This window comes from Macaca thibetana, chromosome 10 (genome assembly GCF_024542745.1).
Source record: "Macaca thibetana thibetana isolate TM-01 chromosome 10, ASM2454274v1, whole genome shotgun sequence".
Taxonomy (NCBI): domain Eukaryota; kingdom Metazoa; phylum Chordata; class Mammalia; order Primates; family Cercopithecidae; genus Macaca; species Macaca thibetana.
The window spans coordinates 5,435,632-5,457,962 of record NC_065587.1 but is presented as its reverse complement, the minus strand read 5'-3'; the positions used below and the strand labels follow the sequence as shown (position 1 = coordinate 5,457,962).

At 36.5% G+C, this 22,331-nt stretch overlaps 1 protein-coding gene across 3 annotated transcripts in view; it reads right to left on the bottom strand.

Annotated features, from left to right (window-relative positions):
• The window catches only part of SMC1B (structural maintenance of chromosomes 1B), a 63,873-nt gene that overhangs the window by 24,948 nt on the left and 16,594 nt on the right, over positions 1-22,331 (bottom strand). For 2 of the 3 annotated variants that reach the window (XM_050805819.1, XM_050805820.1), the window contains exons 7-12: positions 22,045-22,185; positions 20,381-20,463; positions 19,328-19,535; positions 15,062-15,247; positions 12,164-12,343; positions 8,788-8,934 (exon numbers count right to left, since the gene is read on the bottom strand). In XM_050805819.1, coding sequence (XP_050661776.1) covers positions 8,788-8,934; positions 12,164-12,343; positions 15,062-15,247; positions 19,328-19,535; positions 20,381-20,463; positions 22,045-22,185 — 945 coding nt within the window. The remainder of the gene's footprint in view (positions 1-8,787; positions 8,935-12,163; positions 12,344-15,061; positions 15,248-19,327; positions 19,536-20,380; positions 20,464-22,044; positions 22,186-22,331) is intronic. The other variant, XM_050805821.1, reaches the window with a different exon arrangement.

Below are 22,331 nucleotides of genomic sequence, written 5' to 3'. Positions count from 1 at the left end.
AGGGCACAAAATTACTTTCTCCAGATATGCTGATACCATTTATTAAATAATCTATCCTTTTCTCACTGACCTGAAACATCATCTTTGCTGAACATTAATTATTAATTGTTAAGTATACTGGTCTCTATTTCTGGAGTTCCTGTTGTTTCATTAACCTGTTAGATACCTGTAAATAGCTATATCTTGAATTTAGTAAGATTACCATAACTTCTAATCTTGAGGCTTTAGGCAATCTAGTCCACAGGCAGTAAGGTTTTGGGAAAAGACTGTTACTGTCTTTGTTTCAAAGCTAAACTATAACCTAACTTCCTCCCAAAGTTAGTTTGTCCTATCCCCAGGAATGAACAAGAACAGCTTGGAGGTTAGAAGCGAGGTAGAGTCAGTTAAGTCAGATGTTTTTCACTGCCTCAGTTATAATTTTGCAATGGTGGTTCCATAACTTTAAATGATGACTATTGCAGTTTTCATAAATAATATAGGTAAATGATTAAAATAATTAGGCGAATGTGATGGGATAAATACTTATAGACAAACTCATAATTTGGAATCTAAAGTTATATTAAATAATAGATATTTCATTATTTGGGTATTTTCCAATAAAAATATATTGTAGGAAAACATTCTTTAAAAAAAAAAAGGGTGTCCATTTCAAAAAGGTGAACAATTTTTGTCTAATTCAAAGCTTATTTAAAAGTTATGTATAAAAACAAGGTAAAAGGAATCAGAAAATAAGAGAGAAGTAAAGAAAGTTATAAAAATAGAGGGTTTTTTTTTTTTTTTTTTTTTTTTTTTGGTAAGAAAGCTTAAAGAGAAATAATTTTATATGAGAAAGAATCTTGTATGGTAAATTTAGTCCTAGAATAAAATGAATGGTTGTTTAAGAAAAAGGGATGTTCAGGACAAACCAGAAAGTTCAAGCATATCATGAATGGTCTGTGTAAATCACAATAAAAGGATTTATAGAAAAAAACCCAAAAAACTTTTATATGATCAAGTTGTCTCATATTAAAGGGAAATTATAATGGTCTTTCTAGAGATTGGGCTTGATGTAAAAAAAATTATTCTTGCAACATTATATACAAATAATCAGGCCAAGTATATAATACAGCATTCAGTCCAACCATAACTTGTCTTTAGTAAAAACAGAAAATTGGAGAGAGAAAAATTATGTTTCAAAAACTAGTACACTTGTTGTTAGATTCTAGTCTTGCCTAATGTTTTTGAATTTTTACAGTTTGGACCAAATTCTAATTTTTCTTGGTTACAAGTCTTCAAAATAACGTTTTCAATTTTTTTCCTTCTTTTTTCCCCATTTTTCCTAATGTGGAGTCGCTGAAAACTAAGCTATGCTTTTCGTAAAGCCCTACGAACTGAAGCTAGACAACTTAAATTTCAGAAGAAAATAACAGCAACCTATTTATGTACATAAGCCACTTTCATACCTGCCTGCTAATGTATGGACTTCATAGTAATGTGACCTATATCGATTTTCCAGGATTGTTCTTTTGTTTCTTGTTGTTCTTCCTTCCTTCTCCTATTTTCACAGGACATGAGAAAATCAGCTTTCCTAGTAACTTGGAACCTACCCGTCTAGAAATAAACCATCCTAGCCATAAGAGATCACATGAAACCTGAGACCAGAGACTCATTTTCCTCTAAAATGCTTTCACCAAAAGATTTTTAAAAAGAAAAGGGGGGAAATGCAAAAGGAAAATAAATCTTGGGGCTCCAAAATCACTAAGCTAAAAGGAAAAGTCAAGCTGGGAACTGCGTAGAGGAAACCTGCCTCCTATTCTATTCAGAGTCCCCCTCTGCTCACCAAGATAAATGCATATCTGACTGCCTCCTTTGGAGAGGCTTCATCAGAAACTCAAAAGAATGCAACCATTTGTCTCTTATCTACCTATGACCTGGAAACCCCCTCTCTGTTTTGAGTTATCCTGCCTTTGCTTCCAGTTGTCTTGCCTTTTCCAGACCGAACAATGTTCATGTTACATGTTGATCGATGTTTCATTTCTCCCTAAAACGTATAAAACCAAACTGTGCTCTGACCACCTTGGGCACATGCTGTCAGGACCTCCTGAGACTGTGTCATGGGTGTGCGTCCTCAACCTTGGCAAAATAAACTTTCTAAATTAACTGACATCTGTCTCAGATATTCAGGGTTCACACTTCCAAGACTACGTTGAATAGTGGTAACAGATAACTGTCTATTTCTTGATTTTAACTAAAATGATTTCACTGTTTTCACCATTTAAGCAATTATTTTTGTTCAAGAGCTATTTATTTTATTTAAATAATTTCCACTAATTAGTCTTTTACTTAGTATTTTAATTAGGTCTGGCTGCTGAATTTTATCAAATGCCTTTTTTACACATGATGACATGACTTTTCTCCTGCCTTTAATTCATTAATATAATGAATTATGATGATCACTTAAACACCCATGTATCTGTGAAATAAATTCTATCGAGTCAGATGTATTATTTTACTACAGTGCTCAATTCTCTAATACTGACATTTTATTTAGATATTATATATTTATACTCATAAGGGAAGTCAGTTTTTAGGGTTTTTTTGTACTATGTATTATTTTATATTAAAGTTATACTACCTTTATAAAATAAGCTGGAAAGTTTCCATCTTTTTTATATATTTACATAAAACTAAGCTGTAAACTCATATGGTCCCAGAGGTTATTTTTGGTTTTTACTCGTGGTCAAACATACATAACATAAAACTTACCATCTTTACCATTTTTATTTGGCTAGTCAAGCACAGTTGTGAGATCTTTACCATTTCTAAGTGTACAGTTCAGTAGTGTTTAAATATATCCACATTGTGTGCAAGCAATTTCCAGATCTCTTCATCTTGCAAAACTGAAACTGTCTCAATTAAACAACAACTCATTCTCCCCTTCTCCAGCCACTGGCAACAACTGGTCTCCTTTCTGTCTCTATGAATTTGACTACTCTAGGTACCTCATGTTAGTGTAATCAGACAGTATTTGTCCTCAAGTTTCATCTATGTTGTAGCATATGTCAGAATTTCCTCCCTTTTTGATGCTGAGTAATATTCCATTGTATGTATATACTACATTCTGTTTATCTATTCATCTGTTGATAGACACCTGGATTGCTTCTACCTTTTGGCTATTGTGAATAATGCTGCTATGAACATGGGTGTATAAATCTCTTTTTTGAGACCCTGCTTTCTTGTTTTGGGTATATGCCCAACATATTCACAGGTTCTGGGGTGACAAAAGAAAGAATTGCAGGATAATATGGTAATTCTATTTTTAATTTTTTGAGAAGCCATCATACCATTTTCCATGATATGATATATACCATTTTATATTCCTGAAGCCTTTTTTCAGTGTAGATCACAGTGGCATTAAATATATATATATATATTTAATTCCTCACGCAAAACTAGTTTGCCATTAATCAATAATGGATCTAATTTTCAGCTCCTTAGTACAATGACTTTTATCCTCATGCTTGCTTTTCCTTTGGTGCAATATTGCTGCTGCATCTTGACTGCATTGCAGTCAGGAGGAAGAAATGCAGAAGATAACACCAAAACTTTCACTTATATCTCACTGGCCAAAACTGTCACATGGCCAGCCCTAGCTACAAGGCAACTTGTGAAATTAAGTTGTTTTTGTTTTTCACAATCTTGGAATAGAGTCTAGAAAGGAAGGAAACTGTGGATGAGGATTAGGCCAGCAAACCACACCACTGCCTACCTTTTCAAACATTTCACCTTTTTTCTGTTCAATCTTGGTAATTTATATTTTCTAAAAAATATCCATTTCTTCCAAATTTTCCATTTTTAAAACCATACAGTTATTCACATGTAGGATTCTTTTAAAATTATTTTAATGTTTTCATTCCTGATCATGTATGTTTGCTTCTAGCTTTTTTTTTCCTTCATTAGGATTGCAGAGTTTATCTAGTCTTTCAAAAGCACTAGCTTTTAGATTTGCCCCTTTTCTATTTTGAGTTGTTTTCTACTAAATTAATGTCAGCTTTAAAAAAATTTCCTAGCCTGGGCATGGTGGCTCATGCCTGTAATCCTAGCACTTTGGGAGGCCAAGGCAGGCAGATCATGAGGTCAGGAGTTCCAGACCAGCCTGGCCAGCACGGTGAAACCCTGTCTCTACTAAAAATACAAAAAATTAGCTGGGCACAGGAGTGCGTGCCTGTAATCCCAGCTACTTGGCAGGCTGAGGCAGGAGAATTGCTTGAACCCAGGAGGCAGAGGTTGCAGTGAGCTGAGATCACCCCCACTGCACTCCAGCCTGGGCAACAGAGTGAGACTCTGTCTCAAAAAAAAAAAAAAAAAAAAAAAAAAAAAAAAAAAAAAAAAAAAAAAATTCCGTGTATAACTTTTGTTATTTTGTGGGTATTCTAATTTCTTTTATTTTTAAATAGAGATGGGGTCTTATCATGTTGTCCAGGCTGGTCTCAAACTCCTGGACTCAAGTGATCCTCCTGCCTTGGCTTCCCAAAGTGCTGAGATTACAGGCAAAAGCCACCATGCCTGGCCAGTTGTTCTAATTGCTTTCCTTTTTTTTTTTTTTTTTTTGAGACAGGGTCTCTTTCTGTCACCCAGGCTGAAGTGCAGTGACATGATCACTGTTCACTGCAGCCTTGACCTCCCAGGCTTAAGTGATCCTCCTGCCAAGTAGCTGGGACTATAGGTGCATGCCACCACTCCCGGCTAATTTTTTAATTTTTAATTTTTTGTAGAGAAGAGGTCTCACTATGTTGCCCAGTCTGTGGTTCCTCTAATTTTTAAAAAAAGTGACTAATAAGTTCCCTTATATTTTTTCTTTCTTCTTTAGTAATGTAGGCATTACTTGATTACATCCTCTTGATGTAGCTTTTACTATGTCTCAAAGATAATGGTAGGAAGTATATTCCTATTCATCATTTTTGAAATACTTTGTAATTTGCCTCTGGATTACTTCCTTAATTCCAAAACTATCTACATTTCTTAATTTCTACAGAGACAAATATTATTTTGGTCATTATTTCTTGTTTCATTAAATTATGATCAAGGTGACCTATAAAAAGCTCTACTTTTAAAAAACTATTGAGGTTTCCATTGTGGCCGAGCATATGATCAATTTTCATAAATGTTTAACAGATATTTTTAACAGTATCTTGCATTTACTGAGCACTTATTGTTCTATGCAATTTACATTTATTAACCAACTTAATCCTCTTAACAATGTTACGAAATAGATGTTATTATTCACATTATACTGATGAGGAAACTAAAGCATAAAAGCATGTAACTTACTCAGAAGTCACTCTGCTGAAATGTTCCACTATATTTTTATTTTTATTAAGAAGTAGTTTCAAGCCTTCTTTTCCCTAATTCAACCAAACTAAACACTTAACCTTTCCTTCTAAGAGTGATTTTCCAACTCCTGAGTTATCTTTTCCATTCTATTAAAAAAATTAGTTTTACTCTAAATATTAATATTTAGGTGCTATGTGCTGCAAACAGATTTATAATGGAAATCTTTGTCTTATGTTACATATAATCTTCTTTATTCAATTAAATTATAAGTACTTACTGAAAGCTTACTACACACAAGGATTTTTAACCTTTAAGTTCACAGTGTCTGATATTATTACTTTTGTTTTCTTTTTGTTTGCATTTGTCAGGTGAGCATCCCATTATTTTTCAACATTCAGGTTTTTTTCTGTTTTCCTTCTTTTTTTTTTTTTTTTTTTTTTTTTTTTTTTTTTGAGGCAGAGTCTTGCCTTGTTGCCCAGGCTGGAGTGAAGCGGCATGATCTCAGCTCATGGCAACCTCTGCTTCCCAGTTCAAGCTATTTCTCCTGCCTCAGCCTCCTGAGTAGCTGGGCCTACAGGTGCGCGCCAACATGCCCAGCTAATTTTTGTATTTTTAGTAGAGACACGGTTTCACTATGTTGGCCAGGCTGGTCTTGAACTCCTGACCTCGTGATCCGCCCACCTCAGCCTCCTAAAGTGTTGGGATTACAGGCGTGAGCCACTGCGCCCGGCCAAGCCTCTGTTGTTTCAAGGCCACTGCTGTTTCAGGTCAGTTTTAGGAGCTGGTTGAGTGAAGTGCCTGAGAGCCAGTTCTCCTTGGGTTCAATCCCAAGCACCCATAGTTCCTGGGGGTATGACCTCGCCAAGCCACTTAACGTGTCTGTAACTCAGGTTATTCAACTAGAAAATGTGAGTAGTAAAAATACCCATCACCAGCTGTTGTGAGAATCAAATTAGTGAATTCTACATGAAGTGTGTGGATTTGCACATAGCTTTGCATTTGGAGATGGGGTTTTGTCCTATTGGCCAGGCTGGTCTCAAACTCCTGACCTCAGGTGATCCACCCGCCTTGGCCTCCCAAAGTGCTGGGATTACAGGCGTGAGCTACCACGCCTGGCCAGAAGTACGTTTTTTAGTCCTGGAAAATCTTTTTGTGCGTTGGGGATTGGCAGGGGAAGGATGACCCTATACTAAATTTCCTTAATGCTCCGTTACTTTTTTGCTCAAGTTGTTGCCTGGCTCCTAGAACACCTCAGATACATTTATGTATTTCTTTCACCACTGAGGACCATGTCTGAGTATTAAAGTCCCCGAAATCACAGCACCCCACAAGGATTTTCTATACCTGAGGGTCAGTGATTACAAGAGAAGACTGTCAGTACCACCCTGAGACGAGGCAGAGGAAAAGATCTCTCTGGTATCCCTGGACTCTTCCCAACTCAGGAATAGGGAGGCCACAAATTTCCTACTAAGCTAATATTTAGCTTCATGGGGTTCAAGAAGATCAGGCATCCTCACATGGGACAAATGTTTAACTTACCCCCAGATTCTGCTATGTCCTGATTCTTACCCAAGCACTCTTCACATCAAAAGAGAGGAAGCCCTATATCAGCTTTTCCCAGCAGCCTCCCTCAGAACCCAAGACATCATTCTCACCTAGCTGCCGCCTGGTTCAGGTTGTGACACACAGATGGAACCTTAGCATGGACATGGATGGGAAGCAAGATTGACTTTAAGTTGGTATCTTCCCAGAACTCTCTCTGTGCCTAGGCCTAAATTTGTTGAAGTCTTTAAAAGCTGAATATTTCTACACCTTAGATTAAAACATAAAATGTAGTCTTATGCTTCAGAAAAAGATGAAAATTAGTCAAGTAACTTTGCCAAAGTAAGTGCTTGAATCAACCAATGAAGAAAACTAAATAGAAACAATAAATAAATAATCTGAAAGCATTCTATTGATTTAGCATCTGTAAATTTGGCTTCAATAAATGAGGGAATTACAATATTCAACAAATTATACTTTTGTAAAATGGTAAGTCAGTCGGTAAAAATAAAGCAGGGTCCCCAGTCATCAAAATAAATTCCAGATAAATAAAAAATATAAATGTTAAAAACACAAAAGCACAAGAAGGAAGCATTATTGAACTTCTTTTGTGATCTTCAGAAAGAATTAGGTCTTTCTAAGCATAACACATCCTAAAATCCAGAAGTTATAAAAGATTAATAAATTTGGCTACATAAAGATTAAAAACACATGCATGACAAAAAGAACAAAGTCAATGTCAAAGAGATACTCAGCAATTAAAAATAATAACTTTTGATACACACATGAATCTCAAAAATACTAAGTGAAGAAAATATAACACAAAAGACAACTGACTGTATGAATCCATTTATATGGAAGTCTAGAAGAGGAAAAACTATAATGATAGAAAGCAGATTGGGTTGTGAGGCCCCAAAGGGTCCAGAAGAGGGGACTGACTAAAAGGAACCCAAAGGAATTTTGGGGGGTGATGAAAATGTTCTATATCATGAGTGCATGATCATGATATAGATATCATGATATATCATGATGGTTATGTGACTATGTACATTTGTCAAAACTTACTAAATTATACTTAAAATTAGTGACTGTTACGGTATATAAATTATATTCCAACTGAAGCTGACTAAAAAGTCAAATGAAAAATGTTTACAACACATATGACTAAGGACTAAATTACTTAATACAAATAATTCTTAAAATAGTAATAAAATAAGGAACAATGTACTAGAAAAATGTGCAGAGAAAATAAGCAGTTCACAGAAGGAAGAATTACAGAGGACCATTACATTCATGAGGAAATGCCCAACCTCAGTTATATTTTAAGAAATGCCTATCAGGCTGGGCACAGTGGCTCACAACTGTAATCCCAGCACTTTGGGAGGCCCAGGCAGGCGGATCACCTGAGGTCGGGAGTTCAAGACCAGCCTCACCAACATGGAGAAACCCCATCTCTACTAAAAATACAAAATTAGCTGGGCATGGTGGCACATGCCTGTAATCCCAGCTACTCAGGAGGCTGAGGCAGGAGAATCACTTGAACCCGGGAGGCGGAGGTTGTAGTGAGCCGAGATCACGCCATGGCACTCCAGCCTGGGCAACAAGAGAGAAACTTCATCTAAAAAAGAAAAAAACAACTTGCTGCAAACACTATAGCAACAGTCTATTATAAAACAAAGAAAATAGGAAAAATAATACATATGCTTGCACATACCAAGAAAATTTCTGGAAGGTATGTATCAAACCGTGTTTAGTAAATACCACTGAGATATAAGGAAGAGAGTAAGGGAAAGATTTTTATTTTTTATTTTTATTTCATTCTGCATTATTTCAATTCTTAAACTACAGAAATGGTTATTATAAAAAACCCACCCAGTTTAAAAACACAATTATTCTACTTACTATATTACAACTTTTATGGCATGGATTTACCTTTAGCTCTTGGATTTTCTGGCTTCGTCTGTCTCTTAGATTCTTTAACTCTTTCTCATCCCAGCATCTAGCCTTGTATTTTAAGTCACTTGACCCTCCGGAGATCACTCCAGATTTTAAAAATAATGTTCCATCAAGAGCTACTGTCTGTAAAATTAAAAATATTTTGCCCTGAAGAAATGTACACAAAGATACAAATAAAAACATACTGTGGCAATTTTTAAAGTTAAGAATAAAACAGATGAGAAAAGATACTTACTGAACTTTACTAATAAAATATCTAGTTTATGAAGAGACCCCAAACAATAAACAAACCACAAATTTAAAATCCATTTTACTAAGGCCCAAAGCAATTCTAGGCAATAAATTATTGATTTAGTCTTATATCAATATCTGGGTTGGTTCCAATTTTTCCTGTTATACACAATGATTCAGTGAATAAAGCTTGTACACACATCATTTCATACACATGTAAGTTAATCTATAAGCTAAGTTCCTCAAAGGCACAAGTGAGAGAACTGCCCTTCATTGAACTGGTATAAATTTAAGTTCCCACAACAGTGAACAGAAGAATCTCTTTCCCCATAAAGTGTTACTAAACATTTTGATGTTGGTCAATCTGACAGGTGAAAATAGTACCTCAGTGTAATTTTAATGAGTATTTTCCATATGAGTGAGGTTGTATTTCCATGTTTAAGAATCATTATATTTCCTTTTATGAAAACAAGTTTGTTCATATCCCTTGCCCATTTTCCCACTATATTATTGTTCTTTTCCACAGTGATTTGTAAGAACATCTGCTCTTTACTATGAGCTACAAATATTTTCCCGTTTGCCATTTTTCTTTTGATTTTTCTTATGGTAGTCTTTGCCATGCAGAAACTCTTTGTTAGGTGAATTCATTCATCTTTTATAGCTTTTGGGTTTTTTTTTCATATTGGAAAAGCCTTCCTGTCTCTGAGATTAAGAAAAAATTTCCCAGGCCAGGAGTGGTGGCTCATGCCTGTAATCCCATCACTTTGGGAGGCCAAGGCAGGCGGATCACTTGAGGTCAAGAGTTTCAGACCAGCCTGGCCAACATGGTGAAACCCCATCTCTACTGAAAATACAAAAATTAGCCAGGTGTGGTGGTGGGCACCTGTAATCTCAGTTACTTGGGAGGCTGAGGCACGAGAATCGCTTGAGCCTGGGAGACAGAGGTTGCAGTAAGCAGAGATCGCACCACTGCACTCCAGCTTGGGTGACAGAGCAAGACTCCATTTCAAAAAAAAAAAGAAAAGAAAAAATTTCCCATGGTTTCTCTTAGAAATTTTATGGTTTTACTTTTTACATTAACATTTCTAATTCATCTGGAATTTATCCTGATACAAGGAATGAGGTTTAGATTAACGATATTTTATTCCAGGTGGTACCCAGCAAAGTGGTACCCTGCACTTTATTTGCTATTGTTTAATATGTGAAATTTTGGAAAAAATAATATTTTCACAAATTTTCCAGCTACTTACTGACATTTTTCTAGGTCTGTTTTTTGCTTCACCATATTAAAAGGGCACAGTACAAATAGATCTTTCTATAATATATGTTTTAGAGTAACAACCAACCAGTCTATAGGAGAAGAAAATAAATAATTGTGTCTCTGGTTAAGGGAAACAGATAGAATAATTACATATATGTAAAGAGATTCGGGATTTTCAAATTGTGGTACATAAATTTTTAAAATATGTAAAAACTCAGTTATCACTAAAATATGGTGACCAAACTATAGCTAGCAGAATTGATGTAATTCATATTTGTAGTTTATAGATACTGTATGTAGTTTATATATACTATAGTTTACAAGTAAACAAGTAAACCAAAATATTTAATACTACTCGCAATGTTTGACTAAAGAAAATTCTAAAACATGGTATCAAGTATATAGAAAACCAAAAGCACAAATTGCAGATGATTCACCAGATGATTTCTGTGAAAATGTGACATCTATCCAATGATTTGACCCAATCTAAAATAGAGAAAATTCTTCCAAAGTTCCTAAGATATAGTCAAGATACAAATAAGATACACCTGATTAAAATTTTAAACTACTGATAAAAATAAGATACAATCTAAAGGGGTAAAGATGTTATTGTGAACAAGATAGAAACCATAAATATTTGTTATATGAAGGAATAAGCAATCATATCTTCACGTGACTTCTTTGACCACACAAATCTTCAAATATCAATTCTATGAAATATACAAATATACAAAAGTAGATGTTAGTGTAGTTAATTAGGCAGCAAAATAAGAAAAACAATAACTACACTACCTTAAATTTAACATGTAGAATTCAACGACAGTGATTACATTATGCTTAAGATTATTGATCAGACACACCAAAATGTATGAAAAATTAATCATATTACATAAGTCAATAAATTTAACACTGGAAATCTTCATGTCTCATTAAGAAGTGCCTGTTTGTGTTAATTTGCAATTCTGGACAGTCCAGATTAAATGTGTTAATTGACTAGTAAGTAATAAAATTACTACCAGTTTTTGAGAGCTATTTGCCAGGCACTATAATAGCGTTTTTCATGTTATTACTTAATTCTTATAACCCTATAAAACAGGTAATATTATTTCCCCAATTTTAGATGAGAAAACTAAAACTAGAGGTTTATAAACTTCCCTAAAGTCACATAATTAGTTACTAAGTAGCATCACTGGTCTTACTTTATAGCTTATATACCCTCAAGCATTATGTTATACTTCATCGTAAATGTAGTTTTTTAAAAAAAACTACATCAGATTATTTGAGTTTAACATTGCTCAACTAAATACAAATATAACTAAATACTCTCTATTCAACTAAGAGTAAAATAGTACTTACTTTTAAGACCAAAATTATTCCCTCAAGATACCTGTATTTAGTAATCTCATTTCAATTGTGTTCTCTAGAAATTCAAATATGTTAAACCTTGAATATGCAAAAGGACAGTTAGTATCTCCACTAAAGTATGGAAGAATTAGCCCACGTTGTAAAATAAACACCCAAAATCTTTCCTGGTATTCAAAACCACAGGTACTATATCCAGCGTTCCATGTAAGGTTAAACAACAACAACAACAACTAACTGCTTTAGGATATTATTAAAATAAATCTAATTTCCGAAATATAATTTATGATGTTGAGAAATGCTATAAGGGTTTTTTTCCTAAATTCAACAGAAAATTATAAAAACCACTGAGGCCATAACCCCCTTAGGTTCTATGTTGGTTCTCTTTAGAAAAAAGAACATATAAAACGCATATATAAATATTTGTGTTTGTGTATGTTAGTCATATAAATACTACTTCAACTTATCCAAAGATGTGATCCAAGCCTCTTTTCTTACTTTCCGTCTTTCAGGTCCACCGAATGCAATATGCCTTGCTTCTTCCACAGTCTCACAAACAAGACCATTTCCACACACAAACTGAATCACTTTCTTCAGCTGAGGAAACTGAGTTTTTATGACATCAATCACCATTTTACAGCCTTTAAGTTCCCTTAATCTTTCGTTGATTGGCTTGATCTAAAGGGTTTTAAAATATTTAACACGTTAGATACACTGAAATAAAAACCAAATGTTCATTATATTCTTTCTCACAAAACGTATATACGCATGACAGCAAAAGATTAACAGTATGTACCCAGCCGGGCATGATGCTCACGCCTGTAATCCCAGAATTTTGGGAGGCCAAGGTGGGCAGATCACTTGAGGTCAGGAGTTTGAGACCAGCCTGGCCAACATGGTGAAACCCTGCCTCTACTAAAAATACAGAAAAATTAGCCAGGCATGGTGGCACATGCCTGTAATCCCAGCTACTCAGGAGGCTGAGGCAGGAGACTCGCTTGAGCTTGGGAGACGGTAGTTGTAGTGAGCTGAGATAGCACTACTGCACTCCAGCCTAGGCAACAGAGTGAGACTCCATCTCAGAACAAACAAACAAACAAAAAAAAAAAAAAAAAAACCAAAAAGACAAAAAACAAAACAAAAAAACAGTATGTAATTACACACCATAAAAAACTGATAAGAACATGATGAACTACATCCCACCATGGGTTTTGGTAATATTTTTTAAAAACAAAAACTTCATCAAAAGCCAGAAGATGTAATTTCCAGTTTCAACTCTGTCACTAACCAGTCAGGATAAAACAATGTATAGGAAGTGTTCCACAAGACACTTTCAAAATCATAAAATCTAGTGGAAAATAATACCCATTTAGATATGTGTCAAGAGAGCAACAAAACACTATGGAATTTTAAAAAACCGCTTTTGGGCCAGGCGTGTAGCTCACACCTGTAATCCCAGCACTTTGGGAGGCTGAGGCAGGTGGATCACCTGAGCTCAGGAGTTCAAGACCAGCCCAGCCAACATGGTAAAATCCTGTCTCTACTAAAAATACAAAAATTAACCGAGTGTGGTGGCAGGCGCCTGTAATCCCAGCTACTCAGGAGGATGAGACAGGAGAATTGCTTGAACCCAGGAGGCGGAGGTTGCAGTGAGCAAAGATTGCGCCATTACACTCCAGGCTGGGCAACAAAGAGTGAGACTCTCTCAAAACAAAAAACAAACAAACAAAAAAACAGAAAAACACAAACAAAACACTTTCGACTTAAATGATCAGGAAAGCCTTCAGACCTTCTTAGTAATGACTTTTAGGTTGGGTTTACAACAGATCACAAAAGTGTCTACAATGTATTACCAAAATCCAGCAAGTATGATCTCACTTTTTAATAAAACAAACAAAACAAAGAAGAAAACATATATACAACCAAAATGTGTATGTGTACGTGTGTGTATATACACTTGGGAATATATAGTTATATAAATTGAGTGTATGGAAGCAATCTAAAGCTGTTACTATTAAGGAATCAGACATTATGAAGGGGTAGGAGTATTCCCTTTATATTTGATACACTTCTGTGTAAGATTTTTTAAAAAATGAGTTTGTCTTGAAAAAAATCTCAAGTGAGAAATAAGTAAAACAGGATTCTAACAGGCAGATGACATGGGGTAAAGAATTTCAGTGAGCAGAAGGTAACAACAGTGTGGAAGTACAAAAGGGAGGTCTGGACCATAAGTAGCACCAGCCCCTCCTCTGTGGAGATCTTATGCCAAGTGCTTTACATGTAACAACTCCTTGTAGTAATCCAATATGGTAAGAACTAATTCTTCCATTTCCACACATGGAAAACTGATACTCAGAAAAATTAAGAATAGGCCAGGCGCGGTGGCTCACGCCTGTAATCAAAGCACTTTGGGAGGCTGAGGCGGGCGCATCACCTGAGGTCGGGCGCATCACCTGAGACCAGCCTGACCAACGTGGAGAAACCCCGCCTCTACTAAAAATCCAAAGAAAAAAAAAAAAGAAAAAGAAAAAGCCGGGTGTGGTGGCACATACCTGTAATCCCAGCTACTTGGGAGGCTGAGGCAGGAGAATTGCTTGAACTTGGGAGGCAGAGGCTGCAGTGAACCAAGATCGCGCCACTGCGCTCCAGATTGGGCAAAAGAGCAAGACTCCGTCTCAAAAAAAAAAAAAAAAAAAAAAAGAAAAGAAAAAAGAAAAATTAAGAATAAATTAGTAAGATCTAATTAGAAGTAGGGCTGAGATTCAAACTCAGAGCAGTCTAGCTCTAAGGCATGTGCTCTTAACTACTATGAAGACTGCCTGCAATTCAGGGTCTTGACTGGTGAACCAAAGAGGACACTTTTTTGAGTAGTCGATGAATAATCACTGAAGGATATCAATCATGATGTGACAGAGTTTCTGCTTCATGAATTTAGACTCAGGATATGTTAAGGTATCTCAATACATACCTCAAGGCTCAAAATTTAGCCTCTTTCACAAAGAGTTAACACACTGGGTCAAATATTTACAATTAAGACTGAATTGGCATTTCACCAACAGACCATACATCTTATCCATTTCCTATACTTTGCTATATAGGACAAAATACATTGCTGGCTAATAGGTAGAGTGGTGCACTGCTAGTGCAATGAAATCAAAGGTAGAATTCTGTAAAAACTAGATAAGGAAGAAATGATATGATGTCAAGAAAGAGAATAGCCACTTGATATTATTCTTTGCTTGCCAATATATTTAACACCAGCCATTTAAATGATTGCCTAACTGACATACAAGCTACAATTTTTTTCAATCACTATCATAGTTTTAGGCAATAAGATCATTCTCTAAAAGACAAGATTTTTATCACTATAAATACCAGGCATTACAAAGTTCTTACATCAAGGTAATCTAGAGCAAGGAATGTCTCAGGTTCAGCTCTTTCCTCTTTCAGAAATCGAATACAATCTTTTGCTACCTTTTCAGAGGCTACAACAATGGCAATAATGTACCGGCCAAAAAGCTTAGTAACAGCCAGCTGGTATTTCTTATGAATAGGATGACACAGGTCAAGTAGTCTTCCAAACTTAGCAGGTTTCAAAAAAGGAGAGAAAAATAGATATATTAGACTGAAATATATAATTCATTGTTATCTAATGTAACAAAGTAGCACAAAAACTAATTTTATAAAATTACATACATCATAATTAATAGAGTTTTATTCAAATAGACCTAAGTTTCATTATGCAATGTCCATCTAGCTATGTAACACTTCATTTAAAAAAAGAGTAATAAAGAGGGACTAGCCTTACCAAAATATTAAAATAGTTTCTAAAACTACATGATTAAATACTAATTTATTCCCTTATCTATTAAACAAGAATCTATAAGAGACCTGCTATTGCAGGTACTGAGCTAGGCGCTGGATAAAACATTAATGAACAAAGTAGATACCTTCTGACCTCACAGAATTTTCAGTCTAGTGAGGAAGATATAAATAATCAATAATCACATGTAGGTACAAAATGGAGCTAGACACTGACAAAGTAGAGAGTGCTCTGAGAATATTTAACAGGGACCAGGTTGGCATAAGAAGTCTAGGAAGGATTTCCAGCTGGGCGTGGTGGCTCACACCTGTAATACCAGCACTTTAGGAGGCCGAGGAGAGTAGATCATGGGGTCAAGAGATCGGGACCATCCTGGTCAATGTGGTGAAACCTTGCCTCTACTAAAAATACAAAAATTAGTTGAGCGTGGCAGTGCGTGCCTGTAGTTCCAGCTGCTCGGGAGGCTGAGGCAGGAGAATCACTTGAACCCAGGAGGCGAAGGTTGTGGTGAGCCGAGATCACGCCACTACACTCCGGCCTGGCGACAGAGCAAGACTCTATCTCAAAAAAAAAAAAAAAAGAAAAGTCAAGGAAGGATTTCCACGAAGTGTTACTTGATCTGAGACCTGAAGAATGGTCAAGAATGTATTAGATTGAAGTTCAAAAACTTTACTAGAAAATGTTTGGATGTCGAGCATCATGTATCAGTGGTCTCTAGAATATCTGAAGGTTTAATTTTCTGTCTTTGGACTCCTTCCTCCATTTGTTAGGTTCTACTTCAAGAATACCATTTTCCTATGATAAAACATCACTGTCTTTGCTCTGTTTAAATATCTTTGACTTTTTCTTCTCCATTGTGATTATCTCAAGCCTTTCTTCAGGGTCAATAATTTGATTTTCAATTGTGTAATCTATTATTTTTTGCTACCTTTATTTATTTATTTTTTTAAAGAGATGAGGTCTTGCTATGTTGCCCAGGCCGGTCTCAAACTCCTAGGTTCAAGCTATCCTCCTGCCTCAGCCTCCGAGTAGCTGAAACTAGGTACACACCATCACACCTGGCAGCTACTTCTAATTTATTAACATTTCTTGCTATTAATGCTTCTAATTTGTTAATTTGTCTATGTTACTTATTACTTACATGCTAACTATAATTATTTGGTAATAATGCCTATTCCTGATTTGTTTTCACAGCTTACATTTTCCTTTTTATCTTATTGTTTTACCTTATATTTGAATCTAGTTTCATAAATTCAAGTTCTTATTAAATTGCCCATAGTGCAAAACATTTACAGGGGATTTTGTTCTGTAACCTTCTAGACTGGGCTCTTTGACTTCTAAATGTTTTTAAATAGTTTCTTCCTCTTTGTTATTATATGTACCTATAGCTGCCACAGTGATTCTTTTCACTTTGCTTATGTTTAATGTGAGCAGCTCTGTTCAGATCTTTGATTTGCTATGGTGGATAATTTTCTTAATTCCTTTTCTCACAGAACTGAGACAATTACCTCCTCTGAGCAACACTTGATAGAATAAGTATTTCCTATTCTGTTTACTTTCTTGTAAGGGATTGGATAGTAGCGGCAAGTGAGAACTCACCTAAGACTTTTTAAGAACACACTTCATTTAAGTACCTGAATTCTCTCTCATCTGAGTTTTTAATTAATATCCCATACCAAGTTCTTCTACCTTGAGGGAGGAGGACAAATCTCATCTAGAAAAGAGGGCTTCAAAATGGCCTCCCAATTTTAAAGCCCTAGTGAGACCTAGGGTCTTCACTCTCATTAGAGAGCATATGAGCTTCACGTTCCCCAATTCACCAGTGTTTTTTTCTTTTGTTTTGTTTTTTGTTTTTTTGAAACAGAGTCTTGCTCTGTCACCCAGGCTGGAGTGCAGTGTTGCAATCTCCGCTCACTGCAACCTCTGCCTCCCGGGTTCAAGCAATTCTCCTGCCTCAGCCTCCCAAGTAGCTGGGATTACAGGCATGCACCACCACGCCCCACTAAATTTTTTGTATTTTTAGTAGAGACAGTATTTCACCATGTTGGCCAGGCTGGTTTCAAACCCCTGACCTCAAGTGATCCATCCACTTCGGCCTCCCAAAGTGCTGGGATTACAGGCACCCAGTTCACCAGTTTTTAAATCTAACTCTCTCCAGTTAGAAGAGAAAAGGAAACAAATACATGTGAGTTTGCTTCTTGCTAGATCAAGGAATACTAGGTGAGAATTCTCAGGAATTAGTCAATTTATCAGTTCAGCTTCTGTGGAGTTGAGAAAAAGCAATGCTATACTTCAATACATTTTTTTAAAAATCCTAGATTATCACCATTTTCTAAAGTTTATGGCATCAGGTAGATTTTTTTTTAACTAGTTGTGTGTGTGTGTGTGTGTGTGTGTGTGTGTGTTTTACTAGCTGTTGTCATTTGGATAGGAATTGGGGGATCCAGATTTTGTGACCTAGACTTACTTCTGCATCATTATCTGGAAGTCAAAACCAACATTTAAGAGTCAGAAAGTCAAAACAGATGCTATAAAGGAGATGAAGATGGGTGGCCAGAGAGATAGGAGGAAAACCATGAAAGTGTGGATATGGAGGCCAATAGTAGATGTTTCCTTTTTTTGGGAGACAGTCTCACTCTGTCACCCAGGCTGGAGTGCAATGGTGTGATCTCAGCTCACGGCAACCTCTGCCTCCTGTGTTCAAGCGGTTCTCCTGCCTCACCCTCCAGAGTAGCTGGTATTACAGGTGCCTGCCACAAAGTGCGGCTACTTTTTGCATTTTTAGTAGACACAGGGTTTAACCATGTTGGCCAGGCTGGTTTCAAACTCCTGACCTTAGCTGATCCACCTGCCTCAGCCTCTCAGAGTACTGGGATTACAGACGTGAGCCACTGCCCTGGTCGGTAGGTGTTTCAAAATAGAGCAGTGGTTACCAGTCTCAAATGCTGAAAATAGGCCATATTATAAAATAAGGACTGCACAGTATACACTGATATTAGTGACAAGAGGGTCAGATGCCACCTCGATACAAAAGGAAATAATCTTGTGATGCTGACACCCCAAGCAACAAGTGATATTGTATTTTGGTTAATGAAATACACTAGCAATACCGGATGCACAGTCATACTTAAGAGAATAAAAATATGCCAATCATGTCTGCTGAAAAAATATTTCAAAAACAAATAAAATCATGAAAAACATGAGGTTCGAGGCTATGTGTCTGGAGGGCTCAGGTTACTTCACAGCATCCAAGTCCTTTAGGGGATACTGGCCACAATTTGAACTTTCTGAGTACTACGTTCATGTCATGCTTCTCCCCAATAATTACGTACCTACAGCTACTACCGGAAGTTTTACCCTAATTATTTACTGTTACATTTTAAATATAAAGAGTCAAACACAAAATTTAAAGATGTCTAAAATAATATTGCTTTGTAATAATGGTAATTTTTTTTTTTTTTTTTTTTTTTTGAGACGGAGTCTCGCTCTGTCGCCCAGGCTGGAGTGCAGTGGCCGGATCTCAGCTCACTGCAAGCTCCGCCTCCCGGGTTCACGCCATTCTCCTGCCTCAGCCTCCCGAGTAGCTGGGACTACAGGCGCCCACAACCGCGCCCGGCTAATTTTTTGTATTTTTAGTAGAGACGGGGTTTCACCGTGGTCTCGATCTCCTGACCTTGTGATCCGCCCGCCTCGGCCTCCCAAAGTGCTGGGATTACAGGCGTGAGCCACCGCGCCCGGCCAATAATGGTAATATTTCTAATCCCAAATGAGAAGATACTGCTGTAAGCAAACAGCAAAGCTTAGTTTTTTTGTTTAAATTAACCATTCCTTCTCATTACCACAGAATCTGGGTACAGTCTTTTAAGATGTTCCAGAACCTCTGCTCTCTTTTGCTGACGTTTTCCCTCATGGGTGTCAATCCCAGCATTCTGCAATTCACTTCTAATAAGATTCAATTCTTCATTAACTTCAGATATTCTTGATTTTGTTTTTTCAATTTCGTCCACTAGGGTTTCCTCTTGCTGTTTTTTCTCTTTCAAGCAATCCCTACAAAATAACAACAAATTATATAGCAAAACGATAAACCAAAATTTAGGAATTACCAGGTACAACATACTCTTGTCTGGCATTGCAGGGGAATAGAGCAGTGCTCTATCAATTTTTAAAGGGTAAAAAATGCAATAAACCTGACACCAAACATGGGTAAAAAAGATTTTGCTCATTCTTCATTGATTTGAAAAACGTGGCTGGGCCAGGTGGCTCACTCCTGTAATCTCAGTACTTTAAGAGGCTAAGTGGGTGGATAGCTTGAGTCCAGGAATTTGAGACCAGCCTGGCAACATGGCAAAACCCTGTCTCTACAAAATACAAAAAAATTAGCCAGGTGTGGTGGCACACACCTGTAGTACCAGCTATTCAGGGGGCTGAGGCAGATGGATCACTTGAGCCCAGGGGTAGGTGTAGGTTGCAGCAAGCCATGATCACGCCACTGCACTCCAGTCTGGGTGAGAGTGAGACCCTGTCTCAAAAAAAAAAGAAAGAAATACATAAATAAGAAAGCTGCAAAGGGTGCAGTGGCTCACTCTTGTAATCCCAGCACTTTGGGAGTCCAAGGAGGGTGGATTGCTTGAGTTCAAGAGTTCAAGACCAGCCTGGCCAACATGGTGAAACCCCATCTTTACCAGAAATACAAAAAATTAGCTGGGTGTGATGGCATGCGCCTGTAGTCTCAGCTACAGGCTGAGGTAGGACAGTCATCTGAACCCCAGAAGTTGAGGCTACAGTGAGCCATGATTGTGCCACTGCACTCCAGCCTGGGCGATGGGAGTGAGATCCTCTCAAAAAAAAAGAAAAGAAAACAGCTGCAAGAAATTTTTTTTTATTCTACCTACATGCATGTCTTTGTATACTCCTCTAACTTCTCTATTCGTTTTTTATGATCTTCTATTTGTTCTTTTATTTGTTTTAGATTTCCCTAAAAGAGGAAATGAAATCTAAAATCAATTACAGCAATTCCAAACCAACAAAATTACATGCCTATAATTTACTATAATATTATAAGCTGTTACAAATTTGAAAGATGTCAAATATAATTATATGAAAACATATCAGAGCAAATTACAGATCAGGGTTCAACTCCTGACTCTTACCATTTGCTAGATATTTGATCTCTAGCGATTTCTCTCTGTAACTTCAAACTTCAAGGAGATTATTTTCAAATATCTATATAGTTCTTATCCCTAACTAATTCACTCAACAAATATATTAGGTTGGTGCAAAAGTACTGCAACTACTTTTGCAACAACCTAAATATATTCACTGGCTACCACGTGATAGGAACTAGAGGTACAGAAACAAGCAGGAAAGAGTCCCTGCCCTCAAAGAACTAATGCCTAGTAGGAGAAACAGACAATTAAATAAGTAATTATATAGTAGAGTGGTTTTGTGTTATAATAATATAGGCACCTATAGGGCAACTAACAGGCTTGCGGGTGAGGATTTCACAAAAGTTTTGTTCTATTCACTTTATCATTAAATCCAATTGGAGACTACTACAAGTCTTCTCCACCTGTCTGCAACTACGTATGTTCTTCTTACTGTTTTTTTGTATCCAAAAGACAACAGCAATTCAACCAACACTTATTGACATCTACTAAGTGCAAGGTTTACAATGGACACAATTAGAATCCTGTCTTTAATAAGCTTTCAGTCTAGTAGAGAGGTACCAATTCATTGTTATTTTTATGCAATCTGACAAAAGCCCTTAGATATAGATAAAAAATTGGCCCGGCACGGTGGCTCAGGCCTGTAATTCCAGCACTCTGCGAGGCTGAGGCAGGCAGATCACCTGAGGTCAGGAGTTCAAGACCAGTTTGACCAACGTGGAGAAACCCCGTCTTTACTAAAAATACAAAATTAGCCGGGCACGGTGGCACATGCCTGTAATCCCAGTTATTCAGGAGGCTGAGACAGGAGAATCGCTTGAACCTGGGAGGTGGAGGTTGTAGTGAGCCGAGATGGCGTCATTGCACTCTAGTCTGGGCAACAAGACCAAAACTCCATATCAAATAATAATAATATTAATAGGTAGTTATATGAGGAAGACATTATTTTTGGCTTTTTTAGGAACTGGGATATAAAGAAAAGGAGGGACAGGGAAGGCTTTGCAGTGTTGGTAACTCTAGATTTTAACACGCAAAGATAAATAGATTATTCCAAGAAGAAATTAGCATGCACAAAGTCAAAAATGTGCAATGTGTATTTTCATAAATCAGCATATAATTTTATAACATATCAATTATACAAATGTTTTAAAAGTAATTCCTGCTATGTTACCACCTTTGTTTTTCTTCTTGCACAAAATACCCTCTTCTACTCACAGAACTATCATAGATTATGCCTTTTATATTTGTATCTTCATCTGCCAAATCATGAAATAAACGAAATGAGGCAGTATAGTGTAAGGTTAAGGAGATTCATTCTGGAGACAGGTACAATAAGGAAATAAAATTTCATTAAGAATAATTCTAAATCATTACTGTACAACCCAAGATACCTGAACTTCTCCATGCCTCCTCTTTTCAAATGCCAGTCTTTCTTCATCTGTCTTCTGTTCCCATTGCAGTTTTTCCAGTTGTTGAGTCATCGTAGCTACTTTCTTTCTTACTTGTTCCTTAAGTTCTTTATAATGATCCAGCTGCATAAACAGTATTGAAAATTGCTAATTCATGACAGCAAATTCTTTGTATGAAATCCTGTACTAGAAGATAATTAATCTTCCCAAAAGTTTGCTTTATATAAATTAAATCATAATCGACCACCTGCCCAGGGAAAATAATGTGA